The 27,338-nt window shown below is 36.4% G+C and overlaps 1 protein-coding gene across 7 annotated transcripts in view; it reads left to right on the top strand.

Annotated features, from left to right (window-relative positions):
• LOC127871481 (uncharacterized) overlaps window positions 1–27,338 on the top strand; it is a 362,002-nt gene that overhangs the window by 84,362 nt on the left and 250,302 nt on the right. For all 7 annotated transcript variants that reach the window (XR_008045365.1, XR_008045368.1, XR_008045367.1 and 4 more), the window contains exon 4: window positions 7,175–7,287. Coding sequence is in view for 3 of the 7 variants with exons in the window: in XM_052414446.1 (XP_052270406.1) it covers window positions 7,175–7,287 (113 nt within the window). In the remaining 4 variants the exon portion in view is untranslated. The remainder of the gene's footprint in view (window positions 1–7,174; window positions 7,288–27,338) is intronic.

The raw sequence follows: 27,338 nt of genomic DNA, 5'->3' as shown, positions 1-27,338 counted from the left end.
TAGTCCTGAAAATAAAATGATGGACATAGAGACAGACCGACGGTCCGACTGCTAAATGCCACCCTAAGCATACAAATCAGCTTAATATCTGAAGAAGTTACCTAAAAAAACTCTGGAAAACAATTACTATTTAGAAAAATTTAGAAAATTACAAAGCCCATTCTGTAAGTGTTGTGTAAAAAAAAACTTAACAACGGTTATTATACTTAGAGAAAACATTGTTAAGTACAATCTAATGTGAGATTTGCAGATTATTGTAATGGGTTATTTGTGTTGATGGTGGCGAAAGTAAAAATGTGCAGTAGATGATAAACATTTTATTAGGTATTTACTTTAAACTTTATAAGAGGTTTGAACTTAAAGAGAAAATGCCGTATTGGTTTTATGCCAGTCATACTTTATGATTCATTTCTTAACTAAGGTATTTGAATTTTCAAAGTTTGCTTTCCTTCTTCATCAACCATCATACGTATTTGAAATCTAAAGCTTTAAATATTGGTGTGAAATTCATACCAATGATTAAAGCGTAAGACTTTATATCACAAAATAATTTAAATTCATCTTGAAAAGTGCCTTTTTTTTAAAACTTTGTGAAGGGAGACCCCTAACGCTCCCTCCCCAGTTGGGCCCCTCAACCGGATATTCCTGCAAACAGCCCTGATCTCTATGGCAATGCATTAATTGCAGCTGATAATACTAGATCAGATGTATGATGGAGCTATGCAAATGGTTTAGTTTGTAGATCAATATGTTTGCATTATTACCATTCTTCAGCCTGAAGGTCACTGAAAGTGCTTCATTCTGCTCTGCAAAATGTACAATTAGCTGTAATGATAACCATTATCAGCACCATTTAATTCATGGGCATTTAGCTAAGTCAGTGAAGCTTAAATTTAATTGATTTGTCTATAGCCACAAGTAATAATGCACCATCTATTGCATATGGTATGGACTTGTCATTGTGTATTAACATGTTGATCATAATTAATATGATAATATAATAATATAAATTACAATCTATGACACTGTTACCTTCCTACATATAAATAGAATGGAAGCTATGATTTATATTCTAAGAGATGTGTTCCTTTAATCATTACTTTTATTTAGCAAATACATATAAAGAAACATTAATTTCATTGGCAAGTTGTTTTCTGTTCATAAGACAATAATTTAGCTAATTTTAGAATTGTAAAAAGAACTAATACATACTGTAATTTAGCACAGTGATCCTGGTGACTTGTTATGCCCCTGGATCGAAAGATCGGGGGTATATTGTTTTTGGCCTGTCTGTCTGTCTGTCTGTCATTCATTCATTCATTGTGTGTGTCCTAAAACTTTAACATTGGTTAAAGTTTGATAACTTTTGCAATATTGAATATAGCAACTTCATATTTGGCATGCATGTGTATCTCATGGAGCTGCACATTTTGAGTCGTGAAAAGTCAAGGTCAAGGTAATCCTTCAAGGTCAAAGATTATTGTATTTTTCTTACCTTAAACTTTAACCTTCGTTAAAGTTTGGTCATAACTTTTTGAATATTGAAGATAGAAACTTGATATTTGGCATGCATGTGTATCTCATGGAGCTGCACCTTTTCAGTGGCTAAAGGTCAAGGTCAAGGTCATCGTTCAAGGTCAACGGTCAAATTTATGGCTTTAATGCGGCACAATAGGGGGGATTGTGTTTCTGACAAACACATCGCTTGTTGTAATTACATTGTGTATGTTGTTTTTGCTTGCAGCCATTATTTCATTTAAATATGCCTTACTTCTTGATATATGTTTAATAAACAAATGAAGTTTATGGGAATTATACTAGATTATCTGTTTCACTCTTTCAGAGTTGTTAGAATTGTCCTCTATATATGTAGGTAACCAAAGCTGAAAATATATTTAAAACATTACAATTGATAACATCTTGTCCTCTGAAACCACTAGGGTCAGAGCTTTTGCAGTTGATATGTGGTCATCCCCAAATTTGTTAAAAAATACATCTGGGCCTAAAAGTGGACGCACTATAGTGTACACATAGTTTCAATGCACTTCTCACTAAAATGGCAAAATGGCATTCATAAAAGCTTAACACTGCAAGGTCCAGACCGTTATACTTAGACGAGCATAGTAGGAGGTAATGGTTTCTTCTTGTTTACTGAATTTGTATGCCCCCATTAGAAGAAGAGGGGGTATATTGTTTTGCACATGTCGGTCGGTCCGTCCGTCGGTCGATCCGTCTGTCGGTCCGTCCACCAGATGGTTTCCGGATGATAACTCAAGAACGCTTGGGCCTAGTATCATGAAACTCCATAATTACATTGATCATGACTGGCAGATGACCCCTATTGATTTTCAGGTCACTAGGTCAAAGGTCACTCGAAATAGTAAAATGGTTTCTGGATGATCACTCAAGAATGCTTTCGCCTAGGATCATGAAACTTCAAAGGTGCATTGATCATGACTAACAGATGACCCCTATTGATTTTCAGGTCACTAGGACAAAGGTCAAGGTCACTGTGACTCGAAATAGTAAAATGGTTTCCAGATAATAACTCAAGAATGCTTACGCCTAGGATCATGAAACTTCATAGGGACATTGATCATGACTTGCAAATGACCGCTATTGATTTTCAGGTCACTAGGTCAAAGGTCAAGGTCACAGTGACTCGAAACAGTAAAATTGTTTCCGGATGATAACTGAAGAATGCTTACGCCTAGGATCATGAAACTACATAGGAACATTGATCATGACTGGCTTACGCGGATCATAAAACTTCATGGGTACATTGATCATGACTGGCAGATGACCCCTATGGATTTTCAGGTTACTAGGTCAAAGGTCAAGGTCACAGTGACTCGAAACAGTAAAATGGTTTCCGGATGATAACTCAAGAATGCTTACGCCTAGGATCATGAAACTACATAGGAACATTGATCATGACTGGCAGATGATCCCTATTGATTTTCAGGTCACTAGGTCAAAGGTCAAGGTCACAGTGACTCGAAACAGTAAAATGGGTTCCAGATGATAACTTAAGAATGCTTACGCCTAGGATCATGAAATGTCATAGGCACTTTGATCATGACTAGTAGATGACCCCTATTGATTTTCAGGTCACTAGGTCAAAAGTCAAGGTCACAGTGACTTAAAATAGTAAAATGGTTTCCGGATGATAACTCAAGAATGATTAAACTTAGGATCATGAAATTTATAGGTACATTGAACATGACTGGCAGATGACCCCTATTAATTTTCAGGTCACTAGGTCAAAGGTCAAGGTCACAGTGACAAAAAACATATTCACACAATGGCTGCCACTACAACTGACAGCCCATATGGGGGCATGCATGTTTTACAAACAGCCCTATTTTTATCTGTTTCATTTACAAAAATGCTGTAGATAGAAAAAATACAGCAAGTTAACATGTTTTTTTAGTTGCTGCTTTAAAGATACATTTGCGTCCTTTTTAGCTCACTTGTCACAAAGTGACATGGTGAGCTAATGTAACCGTGTGATGTCCTGCGTCCGTATGTGCGTGCATGGGTGTGTGCGTCCGTCAACAATTTGCTTGTGTAGACAGTAGAGGTCACAGTTTTCATCCAATCTTTATGAAATTTGGTCAGAATGTTTATCTTGATTAAATCTGGGTTGGGATTGTATTTGGGTCATCTGGGGTGAAAAACTAGGTCACTAGGTCAAAAACTAGGTCAAATAATAGAAAAACGTTATGTTTACAATAGAGGTCGCAGTTTTCATCCAATCTTAATGAAATTTGGTCAGAATGTTTATCTTGATGGGTACTGGGTTGGGATTGAATTTGGATTATCTGGGGTCAAAAACTATGTCACTAGGTCAAAAACTAGGTCAAATAATAGAAAAACCTTGTGTAGACAATAGAGGTCGCAGTTTCCATCCAATCTTTATGAAATTCGGTCAGATTGTTTATCTTGATGAATCTGGGTTGGGATTGTATTTGGGTCATCTGAGGTCAAAAACTAGGTCACTAGGTCAAATAATAGAAAAACCGTCAACAATTTGTTTGTGTAGACAGTAGAGGTCACAGTTTGCATCCAATCTTTATGATATTTGTTCAGAATGTTTATCTTGATAAAAACTGGGTTGAGATTGTATTTTGGTCATCTGGGGTCAAAAACTAGGTCACTTGGTCAAAAACTAGGCCACTAGGTCAAATAATGGAAAAACCTTGTATAGACAATTAAGGTCGCAGTTTTCATCCAATCTTTATGAAATTTGGTCAGAATGTTTATTTTGGTGAAATCTGGGTTGGGATTGTATTTGGGTCACCTGGGGTCAAAAACTAGGTCAATAGGTCAAATATTAGAAAAACCTTGTGTAGAGAATAGAAGTCACAGTTTTCATCCAATCTTTATGAAATTTGGTCAGAATGTTTATCTTGATGAAATCTGGGTGTGGATTGTATTTGTTCATCTTGGGTCAAAAACTAGGTCACTAGGTAATAAAATAGAAAAACCTTGTGTAGACAATAGAGGTCACAGTTTTCATCCAATCTTTATAAAATTTAATCAGAATGTTTATTTTGGTGAAATCTGGGTTGGGATTGTATTTGGGTCACCTGGGATCAAAAACTAGGTCAATAGGTCAAATATTAGAAAAAACCTTGTGTAGAGAATAGAAGTCACAGTTTTCATCCAATCTTTATGAAATTTGGTCAGAACGTTTATCTTGATGAAATCTGGGTTGGGATTGTATTTGGTTAGTCAGGTGAGCGATTCAGGGCCATCATGGCCCTCTTGTTTAATCAAATGGTCATGACATGTGAACCAAAAGTGGGACTGTTCTAACAGGACACCTAAAAGGATCTTTATTTCCATCTTTAGTCACAAAAAATGTAAATGTCTGGTCAGTATGGACAATTAATGAGTTTAAGTAAGTCATGATAACAGACTATCTACATTTTCTAGAAGTAAACACACAGGCGCACTATGTGCATGACTCTGTGATATAAAATGCGGAAATATGCTTCTATTTGGCCTCTATGTGGGACAGGGGCATTCCGATTGTACATTTGTAAATAATGTAACCCTATGTGCTTGCATCAAGCTCTGTTCTTATTCAACCAATAATAAATTGACTCTTAATTTAGATTTATGCAACATGTTCAAACTATTGTCAAAAACATTAGTCGAAAATGAAATAAATGTTCATTCAACTTCTTACATGTAAATAATTGTTGTTTTGACAGGCTATACAGGTGTTTTAAAACCTTGGGTGGTTTAACACACAGGATAATAGTATCTTAAGACTTGATTGGGACATAATATACAAACACAGTTTCCTTTTTATGTTCCCCACCACTATAGTGGGGTACATATTGTTTTTGCCCTGTCTGTTGGTTTGTTTGTTTGTGTGTTTGTGTGTTTGCGTCAAACTTTTAACATTTGCCATTACTTTTGCAATATTGAAGATAGCAACTTCATATTTGGCATGCATGTGTATCTCATGGAGCTGCACATTTTGAGGAGTGAAAGGTCAAGGTCATCCTTCAAGGTCATTCTTCAAGGTCAAAGGTCAAATATGGGACAAAATTGCTTATTTCGTGTACACTTTTGCAACATTGAAGATAGCAACTTGATATTTGGCATGCATGTGTATCTCATGGAGCTGCACATTTTGAGTGGTTAAAGGTGAAGGTGAAGGTCATCCTTCAAGGTCAAAGGTAAAATATATGGGGACGCTTGTTTTCATTACAATACCTTTGTGTATAACAAATAGCGACGCCTATCATAACTAGAGCTTTGTCACAGATGTGACATATACCCCCACATGCTGTATTGACACAGAATATTTTGCATGCTGTCTTTAAAAAACAAGACAAGCTAATTTATGGCAATTTTTAAGAATTTTTGTTTCCTTATCATTTGTGGCCATTTTGACCTTGGAACTCTTTCACATTTAATGCTGTCCAATGACTGTGAACAAAATTAATGTACACAGTCATTTTAAAATCTCACAATGAATGACATAGTTATGGCCCGGGCAAGCTCATTTATGGCCATTTTTGACTTTTGAACTTTTTTTTTGAAGTGTGATCTTGATCTTGGAGATATTGACGTAATTCTTTTGCATGACACACTTGATTGTAAACAAATGTACCGAGTAATTTAAAAATCTCACAATGAATTACTTAGATATGGCCCGGACAAGATCATTTTAGCCATTTTTGACCTTTGAACTCAAAGTGTTACCTTGACTTTGCAGATATCGATGTAATTCTTTCGCATCTCACACAGTCCAATGATGGTGAACAAATGTGCCAAATGATTTTAAAATCTCACAATGAAGGACATAGTAATGGCCTGGACAAGCTCACTTATGGCTATTTTTGACCTTTGAACATAAAGTTTGACCTTGACCTTGGAGATATTGATGTAATTCTTTTGCATGACACAACAACAAAATGATGGTGAACAAATGTGCGTAGTGATTTTAAAGTCTAACAATAAATGACAAATTTATGGCCCAAACAAGCTCATTTATGAGCAACTCCAAGTGTGACCTTGACCTTGGAGATATCGACGTACTTCTTTTGCATGACACACCGCCCCGTGATGGTGAACAAATGTAACCATAAATGACATACATGTAGTTATGGTCCTGACAAACTTTCGGTTTTAAACGCGCTAAGTGACCTTGTGACCTAGTTTTTGACCCGGCATGACCCATATTCAAACATGACCTAGAAATCATCTAGATACAACTTCTGACCAAGTTTGGTGAAAATCAGATGAAATTTTTCGTGAAAGACAGATCGACAGACCAACAGACAGACCGACAGAACGACCGACAAAGTAACTCCTATGTAGCCCCCATTACCAATGATAATGGGGGTATAAGATATGGTGTGTATGCCCGATAAATAATACATTATCCAAAAAAGGCATGTAAGGTGTCTAAAATAACACTTGTGCATGTGAGTAGTAAAATTGGGTTGTAAATCGGGGTCTATAAAGGATTAAGTAATGGTTAATTTGAGTCAGAGCTTGAAAAGCGAATTTTACTACTCTTAGAGCTTTGTTTTTTAACAAATGTCTGGAAAAATCATTTTGTATCTGGATACCGTTACAAACTGCTAAAAAGAAGGACTGTTTCGTTGATTTGAGAGGTCTGGCATGTATGTTCCTTTATGTTAATCAGGAGGACATCTCTGAAAGCAGTCACTTGGACCATAACGCCAGTTCCACGCCTGATGCAACCAGTCATGTAGACCACAATGCCAATACCACTCCTGATGCCAATTACAAGTTCAGGTAAGTTTCCCAGGGCCAGGTACCTGACACATTTGTAACTATGAAATAATGATTACATTCCTTACTGTTGTTCTGCTTTGACTGAGTAAATGACATGCACTTGTTCATCTAAAATAGACTTGTGAACTTTTGACTATCACAATTAACCAAGGTGATACATGAAAAATTAGGGCTTCATATGGATACAATGTTGGTTTTTATGCTTGTATGCAAACTGTCTACCAGCTCCAGAAATGAGCTCTCAATACTACCCTTATATATTTGCACATAAACTGCTTTGAAAAAGTGAAAAATAATTTATTCAATAGTCTTTTTATAGGGTCATCAGTGCCTGACTTGGTTATAAAAAAAAGTTGTCTAACAACATAAATTCAATCACCTTGGAGTGTCTATCTTTGTGTAGATATACTCAAATATGTAAACATGTTTTTTATTGTGATAGGAAGTTAATGTTTTTAATGAAACTTCTGTCTTTTAAAGTTATGAAGGATTTCACATTGAGTGCTTTGTAAACCTACATGGACTTCACATTTAGTTCATTGTAAACCTACATGAATTTCATATTGAGTGGATTGTAAACCTACATGGATTTTACATTCAATGCAATGTAAACCTACATGGATTTCACATTAATTTCATATAGGGTGCATTTTAAACCTACATGAATTTCACATTGTGTGCATTGTAAACCTTCATGGTTTTTATATTAAATGCATAGTAAACATTTATGGATTTCACATTGAGTGAGTTGTAAACCTACATGGTTTTCATATTGAATGCATTGTAAACATTAATGGATTTCACATTGTGTGCATCGTAAACCTACATTGTTTTCACATTGAATGCATTGTAAACATTAATGAATTACACATTGAGTGCATTGTAAACCTATATGGTTTTAACATTGAATGAATTGTAAACATTAATGGATTTCTGTGAATTGTAAACCTACGTGGTTTTCTCATTGAATGCATTGTAAACATTAATGGATTTCACATTGATTGCATTGTAAACCTACATGGGGTTCACATTGAGTGCATTGTAAACCTACATGATTTTCAAATTGAATGCAGTGTGAACATACATGAATTTCACATTGAGTGCATTTTAAACCTCCATGATTTTCACATTGAATGCATTGTAAACCTTCATGCTTTTCACATTGTGGGCATTGTAAACCTAAATGGTTTTCACATTGAATGCATGGTAAACATTAAAGGATTTCACATTGTGTGCATTTTAAACCTACATGGTTTTCACATTGAATGCATTCTTACTATTAATGGATTTTACAGTGTTTGCCATGTAAACCTACATGGTTTTCACATTGAATGCATTGTTAATATTAATGGATTTTACATAGTTTTCATAGTAATAAACTTCACATTATTTTCACATTGAATGCATTGTAAACATTAATTGATATTTCACATTGTGTGCATTGTAAACTTACATTATTTTTACATTGAATGCATTGTTTACATTAATTGATTGCACATTGAGTGAATTTTAAACCTATATGGTTTTCACATGAAAATGCCCAGGCTAAGATTGATTTTAGGCCGTTTTTATAGTTTGGCTTTTTAGAGCGTAGCTGATTAACCAAGCTTTTCACCTTAGCTGACCTTTGTAAGCGACCAATCAATTTGAATAATAAAATGTCCCGCTGAAACTTTTCAAGAAGTAGATGTAGAAAACCTGCAATCTACAAAAAGTTTTCAGTTTACATTAGTATGTTATTAAATTGACTTTCTATTTTGGGGAAGTAAAGGGAATGAAAAGGCTACAGTGCGTTTAGCAACGATGTTAACTGTGTGTTCAGTATGAAACAATTGTATCTCGTATTATATGTCTGAAATTGTTTCTAAAATTAACTGTTTAACTTATAAATGTATAAAGCTCAAAACAAGCTGTCGTTCCAGCACTGTAATCCCACTCACTTTAATGCACTGCATTCCAACCCGCAAGTTATTAAGGTCAGTTCGCGGTCAGTTACAGAAATCGTTATATAAATGCTATCACGCAAACTATGTGAACATGAAGTTAATTTTGATCAGATAGATATTAAATTAAAATATTCAGCATAATTATTCGGGTACAGTACAGCCAATGCGGAACAAATATATTTCGCAATCCGCGGCAGCAAGGCGCAACGAGTCGATGCCGAGTCGGCCGTTGAAGCAGCGCCAGTATAAAAGAACAATTATAATAATATTTAAAATCATAATTAATTTAATGTGCGCGGATTCAAAATAGATTAAATAGTTTATAAAAAAGCATGTTGTTGTTTTGTTTTTAGTGATTGTATTCCTGTTTTTAAAGAAATTGCTGTATTCTGGATAGAAATAATAATTATTTTAAAAGAATGCAAATTAAAAAAAAAATCAAATTTATAAAAACAAAAAACGATTATCACGGGCATGTATTAATAAAATTGCAATAATCATTTACCATTGTTAGAATCGGCTAAAGTACTTTAAGTTACTTTGTGTGCGTTTATTGCGCCGTATGATTATTGTCTTAATATTAAACGATCAACAAACATATTTGTTTTGGGTTTTATTTTTACAACATTATGTATTAGCATATAAGCATATTTAATGTGTCTGGCCAAGTAAGTTTGTTTCCCGCCCGTAGTATATTTCACACATAAACAAGGTCATGTAATTATGTTCAATTATTTTCCCTTTCATATCGAGACATCAAGGAGACCAGGCAGCTGTTTTCGAACCTACGAGTGGTCAAGGCTCCAGCAGATGGTGGCTTTATAATTGCTTGTTGTTTTTTGCTATTATATTTTAGCTGAGACAATTAGCAGTTTGAAGCCACATTAATAATCAACACTTAATTGTTGTTTTGTTAATTATCAGCTTATTATAACTATTGTTTGACTATGCGAATATAAAGTCGTTTCATTTTGTTTATATTAAACAGTTGATATCGCTAATCATTACCCGAAAATCCCGTATATTCCAGATTTAAAGAAAATTCCGGTAAATATTTACGATAAAAGTGCTCAAGACACACAAACATTCGCAATTATTCATTAGTATCAAATGCATTTTGGCATTTGTTACTATTTAAAGATGTGATATAATAACGTCCAATCGGGCGGGTTTTTTCCATTGAACACACGTAAATTGCCTGATGTGATGTTCATGTTTTTATACAACAAAAAATACACCCACACTTTCCATGCGACGTTCTACATGTCTGCATAATTTTCGCGCGCTTTTTATGGAGACAAAGGATATTTAAGCACTGTTTATTTGATGCTAGAATTTGTTAATGTCGTATTAGCATTAAAATTTGGAAGCATGTTTCAGATTACAAATTTAATAAAGCTCATTTGAGAATCGAACAAAACATTAACATTGTGCGTAATTAATTTAACGACAATTTGTTAAAGCGCATTACGTGCCATATCGCTTATTAAAACATGAAAATAATAACTATGAAAGTAGCATAAATCTAGGTTTCTACACTACACAAATGTACATGTAGGTGTATATCTTTTCACACGGTCCGCCGGGAACGTATGCGGCGGATTTACTCCGCGAAAGTACGCGAGGTTAATATAGACACGTCGTCCTTGCGCAGATCAATGCAGCGTGCCTCGGCAATACGCCGCGTGAACTCATGACGCGGCCGCTACGTACTTAAGATTCTTGCCATGGCGTGACCGAGGATTATGTTTGTTTCGCGTTGGCTGTACTGTATATTGATAATAGACTCTTAATGTGTTATCAACAATTGCATGATTTTTCCAGTTTTGATTAATTTAGTTAGAAATATTCCACCATAGACAAATTTGTTAAGCATAAGGGCGATGATTCACTAAACTATGTGTTTTAGGCTGACATATGCTTTTAATTGTTTTAATTCGTCGTGTGTTTTTTAGCTCACCTGTCACAAAGTGACATGGTGAGTTTATAGGACCGTGTGATGTCCGGCGTCCGTTGTGCGTGCTTGTGTGCGTCTGTCAACAATTTGTTTGTGTAGACAGTAGAGGTCACAGTTTTCATCCAATCATTATAAAATTTGGTCAGAATGTTTATCTTAATGAAATCTGGGTTGGGATTGTTTTAATGTCATAAATAGATACCTGCTATCCCTAGCTATACCTTTCTAGGTGGGTTAGCTTCTCCAAAAATCTTCAAGTGCCGGAATTCGGCCATCTCTCCCACTGAAAACAGATTCAGGTTAAACATAGTACAAGGTAACCTAACCGGAAATCAAGAACCGTAACTCATCTTACTTTTCTGGAGACACCGTGCAGATTGCCATTTTCTATCGGCTTTAAATTTGGACTTTTAGTTCAATTCTGCATGGTGGAATTGGGTTTGAAATTGATGAATTGTATAATTTATCGTTTCTGCTTCATTCAGAAATCTTTTCTTGTATTATTTTGTTGATAATTCATTGTTTTTCACTTTTTGCCAGATTTTTCCATGTGCTCATGATTTGAGCACGAGGATTTCGTGATTTTTGTCAACAAATTATTGACAATTTTGTACATTGTAAATACTTTGTTTAACTGATTATTTCAGTTATTTTGTTCTTTTTACATTGTTTTCTTACGCAGATTCTCTTCTTTTTCTACTTTCAGAATAAGAATGAGTTTACAAACTAGAGATTCGTGTGGGCACATTAAATTTTAGGCTTCGTGGGATTCCCACAAGACTTGTTTGTCATGCACTAATTGTTCCTTTGAACATAAATGCTCTGTTTGTAGTCCGTGAGACGATGCGACGTGGCAGAAAGCAATCCGTCGCAGAATGTTTCTAAGCAGAAAACGTACAGATGAACCTTCATCAGATGAGAAATTCCCGGTGACTTTACAGCAGACGTCAGATGATCAATTGCAGCATCAGTCACCGCGTATAACTTTAATTGTTTTCAGCTTTGCTGGGTGTTTTGTACCTGCTCATGTACATGAGCACTAGCATATCGTGATCTTCATCAATAGGTAATTGAGAAGATTTGTACTGCGTAAATATTCTTCTCATGTGTTACAAGATCGTCGTGCATAGCGTGTTCTTCTAATACATTGACAGAATGTTTATCATTTGCCATTGTGTGCAATAATGATTTTACTTTCCATATGACAATCTTAATTATGGTCATTTGAATTTTCATCTGTTTGAATTAAACTTTGTTTAATTTACGATCTTCGGCAGTCGTATTATAGGTTATAAGTACAATTGACTTTCTCTTTTACAATAATAATAAGAGAATGTTAATTAATTTCATTATGGGCAAATAATGATTTTATGTACCGTATGATAATCTGGTCTGTGACCAGTTTATTGTTGAATATGTTTTGCTCTTGTCTTTAATATAATCGACTACATGATGGTCGCAGATACAAGAGTGGATTAATAGCCGGTGACTTTGAAGACCACAGATGACATGTTGCAGCATCAGTCACCGGGAAAGATGGCGATCGTACTTTACAACGGAAATTTGATCAACATCAGACCATATGGGGAGATTCTGTTTGCCGGTCTTTGCCTGATGGCATTGGTCAAGGACATTGACCAATGCCAGACCAATTGGCACCTGCCATTCGGTCATTATCCGGTGACAAAGCTGGTCATGTAATGACCAGTACGTCACCGGGTACCGGACCGGTCACCGGGGACCAGTCCAGGCAACAACCAGTCACCGGTCATCAGGGACCGGTCCGGTTACAGGTCACCGGTCCGACCAACCGGTCAACGAGGACCGGTCCGGTCACCGGTCCCACCCACCAGCCACCGGTCAACAGAGACCAGTCCGGTCACCAGTCTGACCCACCGGTCAACGGGGAATGGTCCGGTCACCGGTCCGACCCATCGGTCAACGGAGACAGATCCGGTCACCGGTCCGACCCACCTGTCACCAGAGACTGGTCCGGTCACAAGTCACTGGTCCGACCCACTGGTCACCAGTCACCGGTGTGACCCACCGGTCACCGGTCATCTGTTACTGATGATCGGTCCGACCCACCGGGCACCGGTCATCGGTTACTGATGACCTGTCAGACTTATCGGTCACCGGTTATCTGTTACTGTTGACCGGTCTGGTCAACGGTCACCTGTCAGTACTACCTGTCACCGGTCAATACTACCGACCGGCCACCGAACACCGGTCAACATGCACCAATCATTAATAGGTCAACAGTTGCTAGTCACTGGTCAACGATCAGAAACAGACGTTCTTCTTCATTGGATTATTCCACTTCTTCGTCGCAAATGCACATTCGTCGACTAGTTCCGATTATGGAGGTAGACATCGGACATGCTCTTATTCATCGAGCAGTCCTCATTCCCGTCATCGTTATGATCATTATTGATCATCTCGATCATTACGGAAATGATACTTGAGGAGACGTTATTCCTGTCATAGCTGTTCTAGCTCTCGGCATCGTAGCCGTTCTAGATCTCGGCATCACAGGAATAAAGGTCGCAGACAAGCTTCACTGAAGCATTGTTGTTCCGACTTTTATGACTGGTCACATAACTATCCTATTTATGATTGTAATGTCTCCTTACCCTATGCACCAGTTTCCATTGTGATGTCAACACATGTTGCATTGACTGATCCAATTTCACAGCCCTTCAATTCTGGTGTTCATCTCACCACAATGGCTGTTTGGTCTGCACCGAGGGTATCTACTACTATTCCTAGTCGGAAACCTCCGGCTGCTACTTCGTCCTTGCGTGACACATGGGGTCAAGATTCCTATTGGACAATATGTACCTGTCACTTCTGATAATTCACCATCTATTTCCGGTTTTAATTATCAGTGTGTCAACTTTGTGGATAGTCATTCTTCGTTACCAGATAATCGTCATTTGGTGCATGATAATCCTCCTATCATTCCTACCACTGACTATGGTCGAGAATTGGCAACATCAGTCATCGGGTATAGGGCAAGATGGAGATCGTACTATGCTTACTTCGTAAGAAAGTCAATCAACATCATACCATATAGTGACAACCGTCAGCCGGTCTATGCCCGATGGCATTGGTCAAGGACTACGACCAATGCCGGACCATTTGGCAGCCGCCATACGGTCATTGCCTGGTGACAACACTGGTCATAGCATGACCGGTACGTCATCGGGTAACGGACCGGTCACTGGAGACTGGTCCGCTCACTGGTCTGGTCACCGGTCTCCAGGGACCGGTCCGGTCACCGGTCTAGGGTCCGGTCACTGGTCATCTATCAACAGTTACCGGTCCGGTGACCGGTCAATGCTGCCGGTCACCGGTCAGTACTACCGGGCAGCGGTCACCGGTCATCAATCAAGAAGAGACATCAATTATTCCTCTTCTTCTTCAAAGGCATCTGGGTCGTCAACTAGTACTGACAATAGAGGTAGACGTCGTACACGATCTCCTTTATGGAGTAGCCCTCATTCACAGCGTTGATATGATCGATACCGATCATCTCGAGATCCTAGGAGGCGTTACTCTAAGAGACGTCGTTCCCATCGCAGCCGATCTGTTTCTCGGCATCGCAGGAATAAGCTGGTCATCATGCTTTACGTAGACAGTCTCGCTCTGACTTCTCGTATCCTACACATTACTATCCTGTCTCGGATTGTAATGTTGCGGTACCCTATGTACCAGATCCAGTTTCCAGTTTAACATTAACAAATGTTGCTATGACTGGTACTACTTCGCAGACTTTGCCGTCTGGTGTTTGTCTCACCACTACAGATACTAACTCTGCACCACGGGTATCTGCTGCGCTACCTATTGGGGTACCTTGTGCTCCGGCACCGTCGAATCCGGACACGTTATGGCTTCAAGATTTGTCTGGGCAATTCGTACCGGTCAATCCTGTTAATTTACCGTCTTCTTACGGTTTTAATTATCAGGGGGTTGATTTGGTGGATGTTCATTCATCATTACCAGATACTCGCAATCTGGTGCATGATACTAGGCCTAGTATTTCCAATTCTGTTTCCGCTGATTCTTTGCACACTGCTGGTGTTGTAGACAATGAGGCCGATTCAGAGGCAGATTCCAATGATGACACGGATCAAATATTGTCATCAATCAATCGGATCTATGAAATGATATTTCAAAATCTTGGTGATGATTATTGCCCAAGACCTGCGGAGATGTCTACTAATTCGACGATCTCTATCACGGAAAAATTAGTCCGTACATTTGATCCCAACAGGCTTTCTAAGGATGCTTCTTGCATTGATACGCGCCTTCCTTTTGGTTCTACTGTTTTATCAGTATTTCAATTGTTGGAATCAGCTAATAAGACCATTCCAAAACGAGGAGAACTGTGGAAAGTACCTAAGAAACTAAGGAACTAGAAGCTACAAACCTCTCAGCTTGTTGGAATTGGTCTCCGAGACAATCTGTTATCGCAGATTTCAATTCTTTCGGAGTTAATACCAAGACTCTTGTGAAATGATGTCAACAGACAACACATCAGTTGTGACTTACATTCAGGCACAGGGGGAACACATTCTCACTCCCTGTATCTGGAAACCAAGGAATTACTTGTTCTTTGCAAGACGCTCAACATTTTTCTTCTAGCCTAATATATTCCAGGTCATTTCAACGCCCTCGCGGCTGGTTGTCTCGCAAACACCAATTACTTCCATCGGAGTAGACACTTCATCAGGAAGTGACCAATCAGATTTTTCTAATGTTTGGTTATCATATGGTAAACCTATTTGGAACCAGACACAATCACAGACTCCCTCGGTATGTGAGTCCGGTTTACGATCCAGCAGCGTGTTCAGTAGACGCGTTTTTGTTCGATTGGGACCAACTGGACGCTTACACTTATCTCCCATTCTGATTCTCCAAATATTGGCGAAAATCAGAGTGAGTTTGTGTAGCATAATCCTGATCGCCCCATGGTGGCCCAGAAGATCGTGGTTCAACGATCTTCTCAGTCCTTGTACGATTATCCCAGGACACTTCCTCACAGATCAGATCTTCTGTCTCATGAGGCAGACTTCATGCGGATCCAGCAATTTTCCACTTACACGTCTGGCCGTTATCAGGCAACCTCTGCAGAAGAAACACTTTTCTGTCAGGGCTTCAACCCTCGTTGCTTCTGCAAGGAGAGAGTCCACTAGAGCAGTCTATGATGCTCAATGTAAACTCTTCTCTAATTGGTGTATTCGAGGGAAAATTGATCCCCTCACTCCTTCTGCTAGACGCAGAGCGGATTTTTCTCATCTATCTTTTTGATGATAAGATATTTTCTCTTAGCTCCATCAAAAGATATGGATCTATGATTTCGCATACATTGGCATTTACTAATTCATCCCAAGTCTGTGCTGGTCCAGCGATTTCGGAACTGATTCGATCTATGGAACTTAAACGTACACTTTCTCGTACACTTGCGCTTAAATGGAATTTGGCTTGTGTTCTTGATTATCTATATCAAGCTTCTTTACAGTTTCTATCTTGGAAGACAGTTTTCCTTCTTACTATGGCTTCAGCCAAAAGGAGAAGTGAAATTCATGCTCTGTCTATCGAGGATGGTCATCTTCGTTTTGATTCCTCAGATGGATCTGTAACTTTGTTATGTAAGCCAGGATTCCTTGCTAAATATCAACTCCCCTCTATGGCTTCTAACCCTTCAAAGTTCCAAGTCTTTCTAATACTTGTGGACATGAAGATGATGATAGACTTCTTTGCCCAGTCAGTGCGTTAAAATTCTATCTTAAAAGAGTAAAGTCTAATCGAGGTTCTCGTAAGATACTTTTCATTCCGTAAAAAGGTGGGGGGATGTGTCTGCGGCTTCGATTTCTGGTTGGGTAGCCTCGACTATTAAGAAGGCGTATTCATCTCGGGATTTATCCCTTTTTAAGATCAGACCGCATGAATTAAGAGCTCTTTCGGCTTCGTGGACGTATATTAATAATGTTCCACTTTCTGAAGTGCTTTTAGCTGCTTTCTGGAGGAATCCGACCACCTTTTCCTCATTCTATCTTCATTCTCTTGAGTGTCAACAGGACAATTTATATATGTTGGGTCCTTTTGTGGTTGCTAAAACGGTAGTTTCTCCCATGGCGTAAATGTACTGGTCCTATTCAGAAACAAAGCACAATTCTGTACTAACGAAGATTGTATGAGGACACATTTCTACTATCTCTGGCTGGAAAACCTGATTATGGGTTTTTATTGTGATGGGAAAATATAACGAGAACCTCCCGCCCCAGCTACAAAATCAGCTAGGGATAGCAGGTATGTATTTATGACGTTAAAACAAATTTTCTTAAAATAACATTCATTTTAATTTTTAAATACTTACCTGCTATCTGTAAGTCCCACCTCCCAACCCCGCTCATCGTTTTATATTTTCATAATTGTATGAAAAGTAAGATGAGTTATGGTTCTTGATTTCCGGTTAGGTTACATTGTACTATGTTTAACTTGAATCTGTTTTCAGTAGGAGAGGTGGCCGAATTCCGGCACTTGAAGATTTCTGGAGAAGCTAACCCACCTAGAAAGGTATAGCTAGGGATAGCAGGTAAGTATTTAATAATTAAAATGAATTTTATTTTAAGGTAATTTGTATTTGGGTCATCTGGGGTCAAAAACTAGGTCATAAGGTCAAATGATAGAAAAACCTCGCGTAGACTATAGAGGTCACAGTTTTCATCCAATCCGTATGAAATTTGGTCAGAATGTTTATCTTGATGAAATCTGGGTTGGGATTGTATTTGGGTCATCTGCGGTCAAAAACTAGGTCACTAGGTCAAATAATAGAAAAACCTTGTGTAGACAATAGCGGTCACAGTTTTCATCCACTCTTTATGAAATTTAGTCAGAATGTTATCTTGATGAAATCTGGGTTCGGATTGTATTTGGGTCATCCGGGGTCAACAACTAGGTCACTAGGTCAAATTATAGAGAAACCTTGTGTAGACAGTAGAGGTCATAGTTTTCATCCAAATTTAATACAATTTGGCCAAAATGTTAATCGTGATGAAACCTGGGTTGGGATCGTATTTGAGTCATCTGGGGTCAAAAACTAGGTCACTAGGTCAAATCATAGAAAAACCTTGTGTAGACAATATAGGTCATAGTTTTCATCTGATCTTAATGAAATATGGTCAGAATGTTTTTAGCAACCCCAGCAGATCTTATCTTATCAGTGGAAGATCTAAAATAATAGCTAATCTGCATAGTGGTTCCATAACAAGTTATTTTATTAAATATCTTAAATAAAATCAAAATAATATAAATGCGGATTGAAAGAAAAATTAAATTATTTTTAATATGATATAAAATTTAATAATATTTAGTTTATATTCGCTGCCTCACAATGTATATTGGATTCAAGTACAACGTCTGTGTCCCATTTCCTTTGTTTACTGCATTTTCGAGTACCTGCGCTGACACCCGGTTGTAAACAACACATTTGCAACCTGACAAGGTCATTTGAATATTAATGATGTTGATATATTTATGTTCACCAATGAAAAACGTTTCCGATGATATTCATGAAATTGTGCTATGTTAATTCTATGTGGCATTTATCATTAAAAAGCACGTGTTTGGGATATTTCAACTAGGCCAGAGGTCGAAATAGCGGTGTCATATTGGAAAATTTGATTAAGCTGATAGCGTGATCGATAACCGTGATTTCTTCAACAATTACTTTATATAAACCTAGAAAAAGGATAGCAATCAAATGGTATGTTATTTTTTATTTTAATTATGTTATTTTGTATGTTGATTTCCCTTTATTCATTACAAGACAGACGATCAAATTTCATTCAGATTGGTCGTGCGAAAATTCGTACCGAGTTTCAACAGTCTGCTGTCAAAATGCCTCTATTTATTGCGTTTATGTTGCAATATACGTAAAACCAAATGCAAATAAACACAACCGAAGTATTTTAATGTGTTTCTAAGTATATATTAAATGTCAAATGACCAATAATTGTAATGTTTAATGCATATGAAATACTTCATTTATTTTGTTCATAGCGAACTCAGTACATTCGTACCATTGACTGGCATTGTGTTTTTGATCTCATTTATTTGTTTTTACCTCACCTGAGCGATAGCTCGGGGTGAGCTATTGTGATCACTCACCGTCCGGCGTCCGTCCGTCCGTCTATCTGTCTGTCTGTCTGTCTGTCTGTAAACAATTTGTAAACATCTTCTTCTACTAAACCATTGCGCCAATTTCAACTAAATTTCATGTGGAGCATCCCTAGGTCATGGGACAAAAGAATTGTTAAAAAAAATTTGATCACATAACCAAGATGGCCGCCATGACCATATATGGTAAAAACCTTAAAAAATCTTCTTGTCAGAAACCGCTCATCAGATTTTCAAAAAATTTCACAGGGATGACCTTTTAAGGCTCCCCTGAAAAAGTTGTTCAAAGAAATTTGATTCGTCAAAAAACATGGCCGCAGGAGCTCGTTGAACTTTGCATGTTTATTCGTTTTTGCCTATTTTGTGAAAACTTTCAAAAATCTTCCACATTTTTTGTCCGATCCTTTCCAAATTTGCACAGTGTCTTTATATCAATGAGGACACGAACCCTACAAAAAATGAGCATTATTGGACCATGAAGTACAGAATTACCTCCCCTTGAATTTAGAAAATGGTGTTTATGCAATAAAGTCCAAATTTTTCATCCAATTCTTTCCAAACTTGTAAGGATTTAGCATGGTTCAAACAAGGGAAACAACTACGGTTTATTTGTTCTTTTTATTACAGATTTGCCTCCCTTTAATTCATTCAAAATCTCATTTTACAGCAGAGATTCCAAATCTGACCTGTAAATGAGCCCCATATTTACTGCCAGTGCTAGGTTACCTTTTCCCATTTGATCATTTGTAAGTATTGGTCTTGTAATGCTGCTACTGCTTCTGCTACTGCTACTGCTACTACTATTACTACTACTACTACTACTACTACTACTACTACTACTACTACTACTACTACTACTACTACTTCTACTACTACTACCACTACTACTACTACTACTACTACTACTACTACTACTACTACTACTACTACTATGAAATCTGGGTTGGGATTTTATTTGGGTCATCTGGGGTCAAAAACTAGGTCACTAGGTCATATAATTGAAAAACCTTGTGTAGACATTAGAGATCACAGTTTTCATCCAACCTTTATGAAATTTGGTCAGAATTCTTGATGAAATCTGGGTGGGATTGTATTTGGGTCATCTGGGATAAAATTAAATCTAGGTCAAATAAATAGAAAAACCTTGTGTTGACAATAGAGGTCACAGTTTTCATCCAATATTTATGAACTGTGGGCAGAATGTTTATCTTGATGAAATCTGGATTGGGATTGTATTTGGGTCATCTAGAGTCAGGAACTAGGTCACTAGGTCAAATCATAGAAAAACATTGTGTAGACAATAGAGGTCATAGTTTTCATCTGATCTTAATGAGTCAGGTGAGCGATTCAGGGCCATCATGGCCCTCTTGTTAGTTTAATTTGTTGTAGAAAATATTAAAAACAAACAACGTTAATCGTTATTTTAAATAATGAATAATGTCTTGTTACAGTTGAATTTAATTGTATGTTTTTTTAATACATTCAGAATTGGTAATGATTAGTGTTTTTTATGTTCAAAGTATTTGTAACTGATAATATGTGGTTTAGGATTGAGACAAATTATGGTTAACATTACAGGATTTTATTTTTAACAATTCGTTCTTTTTTATATTTATATGACATTAAACATTGAAAAAATAAAGCTAGATTTATTGAGCACAATTTCATTGTTCTTTTCAGGATCAGCTGAGGATATTACTCAATGGCCGAGTTCCCCGGACCATTCTGTGAACAGCAAAACATAACCAAGTGTGATTTGCAGAATGAGAACATTAGCAAATTAAAACCTGATTTTGCACTATCAAATGGACTTGTAACAACTACATTGAATGTTTAGTTTTTATATTATTGACATGTTGTGTTGTTTTGTTATATATTGTGATGTCTTTATTTGACAAAAAAAAGTCGAAAATAAAAAATATATTTTTTTGTGATATTTATGTGTCATTATTTTCATTATAGTTCATACTATGCAAACACTAAGTAAAGGAATGAACAGAGCATGAACAAATACATAAACCTGCCAAATTTGAATTCTTTATCTTCTTTAGAACAAAAGTTATGACAATTTCTCTGTACTAAAATAAGGCGACGGTGCCGCGATTTAACGCATTAACTACCCCTGCGAAACGTTTTAGAACTGTTCTATAAAATTTATAGAATTGTACTGGAACAATTAAATGACTTGAAGTGTTCTAGAATCATCCTTAAAATGGTCTAGAATGATTCAAGAACAGTTGTTGAACGTCAAATGAGAATAATTTGAAGAACAAATAGTTCTAAAACAGTTCTGAAGGTTTATTCTAGAACAATTCTTGAACCATTGTTCTAAAACTATTGCAGAATTGTTCTTGTATATATTTCCAGAACTGTTTTAGAACAATTGTTCTAGAAATTATTCTCATTTAACTGTTCGTCAGGTCAATCTCTTCGGAGGCATCTGATGGGATCATGCTCCTCTTTACAGGCAACTTATCACGAGGCTCTGTTGGTGTTTGATCACTGAATGCTAAAATCATTTAAGAAATGTGGTGAAAACTAAACTTGAGCATTGTGTCATGAGATCATGAACATTGTTTTTTAGTCCATTAAATTTCACATTTAGAAATTCTGGCTAGTCTGAGTAGTTACTCATACAAACAATTAGCTAATGTTATCACACGTTTGTTCACCAGATTTAAAAAAAAAAAATAAATTCATTCACCCCTGGATAGTGAGTGAGTGTGAAATTGGATAACTGTGAACAATGTGTCCATGTTTCATTTATAATAGGGAAAAAAAAAAATATTTATAGGCAGTGTTGACCAACTGATCAAAAAATACTTAAAATAAAACTAATTCAATGGAGGCATATGGAATTTTTTGAGTCTCATTCAAGTGTCCAACTCACATTCATTAATATTAAAGCCTGTAATTTTGGACTGCCTGCCTGTCACTGAACATTCCTTGAAAATTATACCTACCTTGAGTTTTTTTCCTATCTTAAGTTGCCTCGAAAGCATGCTTAGGCGGTAACTTTGCTTGCTTTAAGAGAAACCTCGTCATCTGTAATCAACAGTATATATAGAGAATACTAGGTCGGTGCCGAATAAAGCAAAGTTTATTTCGTGAGGCTTAGAAAATCTGAACCAAGAGCCGTGGCGAGTGGTTCAGATTTTCGTGTTGAGCAAAATAAACTTTGCTTTATTCGGCACCGACCTAGTATTTGATTGATCCCATCAATATTCTTAGTCTTAAATTATTTCTTTAAAAATAGAATATGAAAATCGAACTACACGGAAAATCCCAAAGTTATTTTACGCAAACACTATTTTATTATTTTAATCGTGCAGAGGCTGATACATTACAAAAAGATCAGTAACTAACCTGTTTTTCTGTTTATCATACCTCTACGTCCCTGATTTTAAAGAAATAATGAAAAAAACACACTAAACAACTGCAGCTTTAGTGTGAAAGAACATGCATTGTGTCGTATGACGTGTTAATAATGACGTCACGAGTACGCGCACTTAATATTTGTAAATAATGTTTTTTTGCTTTTTGAGTTGCATTATGTGTTAAAAATATATAACATCTTGGTATCAATTTGTTTGTTTTGTTGAATCTGATTGGATTTTACTCAAAATGATTACTTTATAGTTGATTCCGAGTAATGTGACCATTCTCCGCCGTGTGTGACAGCTATATTTCAGCACTGCCGAAATAGAGGAAAATTTATTCCACAGTGGTTTATTAAGACAATGCACGTCTGATGATGGGATGAAAAAAATTAAATATAATTATTATGATAATATATTTATTTACAAGATTTTTTTTTCTTTATCCGAAAATATGATTGTCCGAACCTGTACTATTTACAACAGATTGTTAAACAATGATCAGGAAAACCCCTTAAGTTTAATATTGATTTATTTCAATATTTTGTGTTTTTTATCAATACACAGTGTTATAATCAGTAAGTTAAATATACTTGCTCTACGGCGATTGAAATATGGACATTTTTTAGGGGACATTGTTAACCGCAACACCGCCTCGTCAAATAGGTCTGCGTTGAGCGAACTGAAATATCATTTTGCGGTATTCTCCGGCAGGAATTTATAAATATTAGTGACGAGGCGGGCTTAACACTTTCAGTCATAAAAAAGTGTTCACCCCATTCAAGAACCTTTTAGATTGGTACCAAAAAGTTTGGCTATCAAACGAATTTACTTACGATGGATTTCACTGATCACCCCATCATATGTTTGTTTCTGGTAAGTGGCTTTGATGAGATCTCCCTCCTGGTTAAGTGAGCAACATCTATTTTGGATGCGACTACATTTTGTAGTTCGATAAAGCTCATAACGCGATTGAACAAGAAAATAACGTCTGCCATTTAAAAAAAGCGCGCTTATATGCACTCGACTGTTTATTGTTAATGGTGTTCCGCTGACTGTCTACGTAAATAAAATAAAAAACCAGTCAGCTCTGTTTCGTGAATTTTGGCCAATGAAATTATACATTTGGGGTTAGGCTGGGTAGATTTTAGAGACCCGTATGATGCGGTGCTGAAATAAACTTTGGAATTTAATTTCTAACTTAAAATTAATCCCTCATTAGTAAATTGTTATCTTCATGTTAAGTTAAATGACACATCGAAAGGAAAACCATCTTCGTGTATCGGAAAATGGTAAATACCAGTGCTTGATATGTGATAAAGAATTATCAACCAGACAGAGACTTCTTACACTTCGAAACACGGGTTAAGTAAGTCAACGTGTTATTGTGGGTCGAACACTATTTTTAATACAGCTATTATTGCAATTCATAAATGGTCCATTTGCTTGTAAAGAAGAATATGGGTTGTTTCGCTCCCATTCAGTTTCGGCCTTACTGAAGGGCAAGTATTAGTCGAATGGACGCAATTTTTTTCTGTTTTATAACTGGTTATCATTTTTTTAAACCACATAAACACCAATGCTTATTTTTTGAAGATCACACTGCAAGTTAGGTAAGTGATTTCAGTATTTAAAAATGCTCAATGTTTACATTGAAAGTCTCATTGCACGAAACTTCAGGCTTGGATTATAGACCTGTTATGCTCACTTAAATAACTTTTTTTAGGCCCGGGAATAGTTTATTATGATACTTTAATCTATCAATGACTACAAGAAGACGAGACTTGGCAAAACAACAAATGATGTAAAATTATGTGAAATTAACATTAATAACATGCAACAGTAAAATGGCATTGCAAGTCACCTTTACATCAATATATTCTGGAATGCCAGACTGTATAAGGTAAATTACTGAAATTTTAAGAAAAGCATATTTCTAAAACAACATTACAGAAGAAAACACTTTGTTTACATAAAACGAATAAAACAAGTGTATTATTTTGTCCGAATTATGTTGCCTTCCATAAGTAGTTTCGCGCTTGGTAGTGTGGCTCCCACATTAGGTAGAATGGCCGTGGTAACTACTTGGGAGGCAAAACAACTAGGGGGAAGGAAACTACTTGGGAGCGAAACAACGTGATACTGTACAGAATTTAATTTTGTTTGAACATGTTGATTTTTTGAAACAACAATCATTTGCTTGCAAATTAAGTTTCTGTAATTATAAACCTGTTTATGAGTTAAAGAGTTTATATTTGTTTCAAAATATACATTCATATGTCTTTTTTCCAGGTCCACTGAAGCGTGTGAAGAAACTGTATTTTGATGATGAAACACTTCCAGTGCCACGTTCTACGCACTATTGGAGACAGATTAAATGTAGAAAAACTACACAAATATCTGAATTATGTATGAAAAAGATTTAGGAAATCCACCAATTACAGTTACCAGAAGCTCCTGTTGTTAGTCGCCTAATTCCAGTTTAGTTCACTGAGACTCTTGTGATCGTGAATGTTGAGGAACTCTGTGAAGTCCTAGTGTTTATTGACACAAGATTAAATGCAAATTCAGAAGACACTAAGTATGCAGAATTCCGAACAGATACAGTAATTCTTTTTTAAACTAATGTGTAATTTGGTGGCAAATTATAGTCAGTTATATACATGTATATGTATGTGTGTACCAGAAGACTTTGTGAGGACTTAAAGGAGAAGTACTTTATGGTATTTCAGATATAATTTTCTCCAGTTCTCCATAAAAGCTTATGTTTGGATACTCATTAGGAGTGCCTCGTTATGTCGTTTCTAGTGAGTACCCACATAATGTTTTAGGATTAGAAATAATATAAAGTATCCCAGACCTATCAACAAACACTCCTCCTTAACATTAGTCCTCTGTTTGTGTTTGATATATATATATCTCATGACATGAAAGCAATATCTTGCAGACACCACAGCAAGCAAAGTTTCAATGTGAAAATTGTTTTGAAATCTAATTTGAAAGAAGTCAAATTATCATTGTCTGAATTAGTTTATTTTAAATATGTAGAACAATTGTAGAACAATTGTAGACCTTGGTTCTAGACCTGTTCTATATGTGTTCTTATTGCCCATTAGAACGTTTGTAGAACTTACTGGTTCTAAAAGAGTTATAAATGTGTTCTAGAACTACATTTTAGAACATTTATTGAAATTTCTTGAACTTATTTTGTCCTTAAAATGTTCTAAAAATGTTCTTGTATATTATTGGGACAGTTTCAGAACTGAGCCTTGTTCTACGAATGTTCTAGAATTACTCTAGAAAACTGTTCTGGAATAATTCCAGAACATAAGTTCTAGAATGTGAATATGGAACATTCTAGAACTGTTCTTGATGTTCTAGAACAGTTCCAGAACCGTTCCGATTTCTAGAACAAATTTTCGCAGGGGTATGTAGTAATAAGTACCAATATTTTTCAATAAATCGACAAAATTTCCATGACAAAAGTTTCATAACTTCTCTTCCGGTGGGGATATTTTAACAATTCAAACACTGTTTTGGAAAGCTTTTTCAAATATCTATCTAGCTAAATGAATAAAACTAATGTATGGCAAAGTTTAAATTTAATAACTGGGGTTGCTATAATTTATCTTGATAATACATGTATTTGATTTTGGAACGTATATGGATCGTCTGGGGTCAAAAATTAGGTCACCGGGCCAATGCTAGTAAAACCTTGTGTAGATAAAAGAGGTCACTGTTTTCATCATGTCTTAATGAATTTTTGTCAGAATGTATTAATTGATGAAATCTTGCTTGGGATTTATATGGGTCTGATAGAATTTAAGTTGATGTAGCAAGGTTAGTCAGGTGAGCGATTCAGGGCCATCATGGCCCTCTTGTCTTTTCTGTAAATATAGATATCCGATCAATAATATCTACCGGTAATAAAGCAAAATCTGGCGCAACACCACGCAATTGAATTGTGTGTTATGTAGCTAAGAACTGCGCAGAAAAAAGGGCATTCGCTATATCTTTGATCTCATAAGTATTACTATTGATTGTTCATCAACACCGACCACAATCAACGCTGTATATCTTTTTATGCCCCCGGTAGGGTGGCATATAGCAGTTGAACTGTCGGTCAGTCTGTCCGTCTGTCAGTCCGTCCGAAAATTTTAACATTGGCCATAACTTTTGCAAAATATTGAAGATATCAACTTGATATTTGGCATGCATGTGTATCTTATGAAACTGCACATTTTGAGTGGTGAAAGGTCAAGGCCATCCTTCAAGGTTAAAGGTCGAAAAACAAAATCCAAGGGAAGTAACATGCTTTAAAGGGAGATAATTTCTTTTTTATATAATTTGGCAGGTACAGATAATTTTCACAAGGGAAGTAATATTTTTTTAAAGGATATAATCTAAAACAAATTTTAAGGTCATGGTCATCCTTCAAGGTCAAAAGTAAAAAAATAAAATCCAATGGAAGTTATAAGCTATAAAAGGGAGATAATTTCTAAACCTGCCAAATGGTATATGGAAATTTTATTTCAAAGCGGTGCAATAGGGGGCATTGTGTTTCTGACAAACACATCTCTTGTTGAA

Source organism: Dreissena polymorpha, chromosome 3, assembly GCF_020536995.1.
Source record: "Dreissena polymorpha isolate Duluth1 chromosome 3, UMN_Dpol_1.0, whole genome shotgun sequence".
NCBI lineage: Eukaryota > Metazoa > Mollusca > Bivalvia > Myida > Dreissenidae > Dreissena > Dreissena polymorpha.
This window is presented reverse-complemented; position numbering and strand designations above follow the sequence as displayed.